Source organism: Hypomesus nipponensis, chromosome 19 (assembly GCF_054491055.1).
Source record: "Hypomesus nipponensis isolate SF chromosome 19, ASM5449105v1, whole genome shotgun sequence".
Lineage (NCBI taxonomy): Eukaryota > Metazoa > Chordata > Actinopteri > Osmeriformes > Osmeridae > Hypomesus > Hypomesus nipponensis.
This window is the reverse complement of record NC_140379.1, coordinates 4,421,270-4,427,269: the sequence shown is the minus strand read 5'-3', so window position 1 is coordinate 4,427,269 and position 6,000 is coordinate 4,421,270. Positions and strand designations below refer to the sequence as shown.

Below are 6,000 nucleotides of genomic sequence, written 5' to 3'. Positions count from 1 at the left end.
AATGATGTCAAGGGAAAATGCCATGGAGAGGACTCGCGTGCAGTTTCATTATGTCTGTTATGATCTCTTGTTTCTGGAAAACATCATCTTGTGCCATCACGTGCTGAGTGAACGCTTACCGCATTTTGTGAGTAAGACTCTCGCTGTTGCTGTATGAGTCTGGGATCCCATTCACTCCTGTTTAACTCACCGCACATAATTTGCGATGGAATTTGTGTATCGCGAGAGCAGGACAAAAAAAAAAAAGTTTAGGAGAAAGTTTAGGAGGGCAGAGATGAAGAGAGCCTAGAAAACTCTCGGTGAGGGAGAGCTGAAGAGAGGGAAGCGTTTTACACATCTCATCCTTTGGAATGCCCCAACGCCTCTAATTAATCCAGGCGAAATCTAGACCGCGTAGTCTGTGTTGAATGCAACGGTTGTGATGGAGAGAATCAAAATGTTTAACTAAGATTACAGTTCATCGGACATCTTGAGGGTTTTAGTTTTTTTTATCTATCTTTATGATTTTCATCAAATGGTTCATTTAGTAAAAGTTTGAAGTGTATAGGTGGTTTTCTTCTCTTGCTTGGGTTTCAAGGAATTCCTCCTTGGAGGGTGAGTTATTCTTCAGCGTAGCTTAGTGCGCTTTATCCTGTGCGCAATTGCACATTTTCCTTGGTTTTATGAAATGTACTGTTGCCTAATATTTCCGAACTAAGCTGCTTTACTCGCCTATCTTTATGTGATACTGTATTGTGAGATTATCTTCTGTAACTTTGTACTGCAACATCTAGAATAATGGGTTACATTAAGAAACATTGCGTTACATCCTCTGCACACCCGTTTGCGCCTTTCTGAAAACGAAACGGAAAAAAAACCATCCTATTGTTTTGCAGCTTTTGACTTGGGACTTCTAAGGGAGCGTTGGAGTTGGGATCTATAAAGGAAGATAAATAATTCCGCAGGAAAGAGGAGTTGTGTATTTGTTGCGGCCAACTAGGGAAGAATGGGACAGGGTCGGCTGTTGAAGTTGGTCGTGGGGATAGTGGCAGTGCTGTCGTTGAGTGCCGAGGCAGGAGAGGGGACTGCGACTGGAGACAGCGAGACGGCTAAACCGACGGAGCCCAGAGCAAGCAGAGCGAAGCGGAGAGGAGGAAGTGAAGTCCTCAGGGGGTAACGCTTCTACGTCCTACTGTAAAACTCACCTGGCTCAGATCATTAAAAAAAATCACATAGCCGTGTTACATTACGATTTTATATAGGTTAATCTTTAAGGGTGTGTACGTTCGTATGGATGTGACCCACCTGTCAGTCCTAAGTGCAGTTCATTTCAATCTGGATATTTTAGGGAAGGTTGCTGCAGATTTGGTAAGCATCCTTTTCAGTCCTATACACAAAATGCAGACTGTATCTTAGCTTTAAAAGCAGCAAATGACAATAATTAGTCCCTCAAACGATTTCCCTCATATTAACATACACTTTGCCCACTGGTCGTTCAAACTGAAGTAACAGGGAAAAGAGTCACAGGATAGTTTATACTTTTTCAGTTTTTAATTTTTTTAATTTGTTGAGAATGCAGGTCAACCCCAACAAGTGAGATTCTCAATGATGGGATGTTTGGAGGAAAGTTTGGTAATTAAATACTGGCAAGACTATCACATTCCTGCTGACTGCAATAATAAATTACATCCAAACAAAGGAGGCTATTGGCCGTGTGTGGCTGTAGGAATGCCTGCTGCACTGAAAGAGAGTCACAGCCTAATCCCTTCTGGCCAGAAACACCACACCCCACTCTGGGATAAATCACATCAGCAGCTGTACACAGTGGGTCACTGGTAGGGAGATGGTGTGTGTGTGTGTGTGTGTGTGTGTTCCTGCCTGCGTTTGTCAAACTCTAAAAGCAGAGAGCTGATGATTGTCATTTCCTACGATGACCACATGATTTTGTTGTTTGAAAGTACATTTATTTTTAATGCAAACTCATTTTTAAGCCCTTTTTCTGGGGTAGGAAGTGTAAACCATGTCAGAATGACAGATCAGGGCGAACAATTCAGTGATGCAGCTCTAGGTTGTGCTGTTTCTTTGCAGCAACTTTCATAATTCTTTTAGCCATGGCACGTGATCACAGAAGTATACATATAAAAGTAGATTTTGTGTAGGTAGGGAAACAGTTTGCTATTCAAGTGTTTGATGTTACTTGGTTTCCCCCCAGACCCAACGTATGTGGATCTCGTACCAATGCTTACTGCTGTCCAGGATGGAAGACTCTCACAGGGGGAAACCAGTGCATCGTTCGTGAGTGTCGCCCTTCATCTGACACCAAGCTAGCACAGCACATCTACCTAGCATTAGCCTTGGATAGCACTGTTTTATCAGATTACAACCAGTGACCATACTGTCCACTCACTTAAACGCCTACGTTTGATCAGTAGCAGTTGACACTGCATGGAATATGGCCTGGTGCATGTCCATAGCTCTCTCCTCCCTCCAGAGCAGGCAGACAGGAAGACCTCAGTCCCAGCAGTGTGTGTGTGATTGCATTCTGGCTGCTCGCCTGTCGGCCGCTCTGATGACATAGTTTAAGCAGGCGGCAGGGTCAGCGTCTGGACTCCACCGGACAGGTCTGGGTGGGGGGGGGGGGGGGGCGGATGAGGAGAGGGGGGAAAAGTGAACGGGAAAATACGGAGAGAGGGGAAGGGGTGAAGACAGAAGAGGAGGAGAGAAGAAGAGAGGGAGGGTAGGAGAGAGGGAGGGGAAGGAGAGAAGGAGAGAGGGAGGGAAGGAGAGAAGGAGAGAGGGAGGGGAAGGAGAGAAGGAGAGAGGGAGGGAAGGAGAGAAGGAGATAGGGAGGGAAGGAGAGAAGGAGAGAGGGAGGGAAGGAGAGAGGGAGGGAAGGAGAGAAGGAGAGAGGGAGGGAAGGAGAGAGGGAGGGAAGGAGAGAAGGAGAGAGGGAGGGAAAGAGGACGGGGGGGGGGTGAACTGAAGAGGAGGTCTTGCCAGCACTAGACTGTGGGAACAGGAGCACAGAGTAGTAAGATGAGCCAGACTTGCCTGTACACAATCTACAGAATGTCTGTACTATAACATGGAGAAGAAATAGCAGGCCAGGGCTTCTGCCACAGGGACTCCAGCTATCAAACCATCATGGGCTTTTGAAAACCATAACGTCCATATTAGGTAAGGGGTCCGTTTGAGTTTGATCCAACGGTCAGATAGACCTGTTGGTACTTCCAGCCTTTAGTGACAGAAGAGAAAACAGAGGCCTGTTATTCTTTAGGGAGCCAGAAAACCAGCTCTCAAACAGCATTGAATGTATTGTATTTTTATGTGTGTTTACACTGTACATGGTTATGCGCTGTGTCTTTCCTGAAGAGTTGTGCTTTGCTTGTCGTCTGCAGCTATCTGCCGCAGTACGTGTGGAGACGGCTTCTGTTCCAGACCCAACATGTGCACCTGTCCCACTGGGCAGATCTCTCCCTCGTGTGGGTCGAAGTCAGGTAGGCTACGCTCCACAAACACCCTCACTCTGTACACTGGCTGCTCTTTTAGCGTGTGACACCGCAAAGAGAGAAGACCGGTGGTGCAGACTAGGCAGACACAAGGTGTATGCCCTTAAACCTGTTAACGAGTGAGTTCTAAATATGTCAGACGCTTCCACCAGAGTGAGTTATTTTTGCAAAACGGAAGCTAGCTAGCTTTAGTTAGCTTCCGTTACCTAGCAACCTAGCATAATACTCGTAGCTATGCTACTACCTGCTAGTGCTACTTGTTAGCCTCCTAATTGTAAATTTTAAAGCTAAAATATAGAGTTTGTCATGTAATTTTTGTCTATCGGAAAATAGTCCGGTTGGAATGTTCAGAATCACACGTGTAGCGGTACTCTGTGCGACCCTCTTTCGAACGATCACATATGTGTGATGCTACTAATTAACAGGTTGTTATGGGGATTACCACAGCAGTTACCTTTGGGGAGGAAGGGAGACTTGGTAAATTGACTCCTTCATACTGGACTACACCGCTGCAGAACACACGTGAAAAAACAGAAGTGACACATCCATAAGTAAATGGAAACTAGGTCAAAATATAAATTTATTTAGGTATAAAAATGTGTGTAAAAGGTTACTGAGGCACGGGCATGCCCCGCTCACAGACACCCTTTTTAGTGAAAAGTTAGGAGGATCTGCACTGTGAGAATGATCTAAGCTTTCCCTGCCGAACTACAACAATAATGTCAAGTGTTGAGAGATGATTTGAAGCAGAAATAAGAATACGTTTGATTTCATCCCCAAGAGAGAAAACTTGAGAGGGGCTCAGATGGTATGTGAGAGCTGTTTTGGCAGAGATCATTCCAGCTGAAATCTCTGTCTGGTTTCTGACCTGACGGCAGTGTGATGTCACATCCTGTCTCAGGGCTCGTGTTGCACTAAATGAGGGACACGGGCTGGCTTGTATGCATGTACTCAGACATGCAGCATAAAATAACAATAAACCAAAACTTACCCCAAACCATACTTAGACGCCTCACAAAAGCCTGTTTGCACTTGTCTGTACTCTTGATAAAAATGTGCTTTTTAAGAGAGAAATTTGATTATTGTGTGTCTGAGCTGAATAGGTGGGTACTTTGGAAGGAGTCCACGGTCAACATCGTAACATGTTGCTCTGGAGCAGATCACTGCAGTTTGACATCATGAGGTCATCTGAGTATGATTCATGATAAACACGGTTCACAGGGCATTCATAAGTGTTTATACTGTAAGGCAATCCCACCACGTTTTGTTTTTTTTTGCTTAGAAAGTATAACTTTGATGTTGTCTCTTCCAGAGTGGCCAAGCCTCTCAAAGTGTCAAAGCCCATCACCCCTTTGTGACTGACTTGGTTTCAGCGGGCTCTTTTCTCGCTTCCGTCATGCAGGGGTTCAGTGTAGCTAGTGCCTTTAAAGTGCCTATGTAATGAATATAGCTAGCATGTGTGTTCACAAACTTTAACTGTAAACCTGACTTGTGTGTCTGTGTCTGTGTGTGTGTCTCTGCCCCTACAGTGCAGCACTGCAACATCCGCTGTATGAACGGAGGATCCTGCGCAGAGGACCACTGCATGTGTCAGAAGGGCTATATAGGAGCTCACTGCGGTCAACGTAAGGAACACGGTCACAACAGCTCCGTAACACACCCCACGGAGAGCGTAACGTTAATCCCACCCTCCCGACCCCGCTTCACCTGAGGCTCCTGTGTGCTCATGTGCTTCACCTGAGGCTCCTGTGTGCTCATGTGCTTCACCTGAGGCTCCTGTGTGCTCATGTGCTTCACCTGAGGCTCCTGTGTGCTCATGTGCTTCACCTGAGGCTCCTGTGTGCTCATGTGCTTCACCTGAGGCTCCTGTGTGCTCATGTGCTTCACCTGAGGCTCCTGTGTGCTCATGTGCTTCACCTGAGGCTCCTGTGTGCTCATGTGCTTCACCTGAGGCTCCTGTGTGCTCATGTGCTTCACCTGAGGCTCCTGTGTGCTCATGTGCTTCACCTGAGGCTCCTGTGTGCTCATGTGCTTCACCTGAGGCTCCTGTGTGCTCATGTGCTTCACCTGAGGCTCCTGTGTGCTCCTGTTCTTCACCTGAGGCTCCTGTGTGCTCCTGTTCTTCCAGCGGTGTGTGAGACAGGCTGTCTGAACGGAGGCAGGTGTGTGGCTCCCAACCGCTGCGTGTGCACCTACGGCTTCACCGGGGCGCAGTGTGAGAGAGGTAAGACCCTCCGCACCCCTCTCTGTCAGAGAGAAAACACTCTCTCCTCTCATCTCCTCTCATCTCCTCTCATCTCCTCTCATCTCCTCTCATCTCCTCTCCTCTCATCTCCTCTCCTCTCCTCTCCTCTCATCTCCTCTGATCTCCTCTCATCTCCTCTCATGTCCTCTCATCTCCTCTCATATCCTCTCATCTCCTCTCATCTCATCTCATCTCCTCTCATCTCCTCTCATCTCCTCTCATCTCCTCTCATCTCCTCTCCTCTCTGTGTGCCTAAGTTACTTCATA

General features: G+C 46.9%; 1 protein-coding gene across 1 annotated transcript in view; it reads left to right on the top strand.

Annotated features, from left to right (window-relative positions):
• The first annotated feature begins 284 nt into the window (after positions 1-284).
• fbn1 (fibrillin 1) overlaps positions 285-6,000 on the top strand; it is a 54,053-nt gene continuing 48,337 nt past the window's right edge. The window contains exons 1-6 of the mRNA XM_084681828.1: positions 285-594; positions 876-1,152; positions 2,192-2,274; positions 3,378-3,476; positions 5,018-5,113; positions 5,617-5,712. Of these exons, the coding sequence (XP_084537954.1) occupies positions 986-1,152; positions 2,192-2,274; positions 3,378-3,476; positions 5,018-5,113; positions 5,617-5,712 (541 nt within the window). The 5' untranslated portion in view covers positions 285-594; positions 876-985. The remainder of the gene's footprint in view (positions 595-875; positions 1,153-2,191; positions 2,275-3,377; positions 3,477-5,017; positions 5,114-5,616; positions 5,713-6,000) is intronic.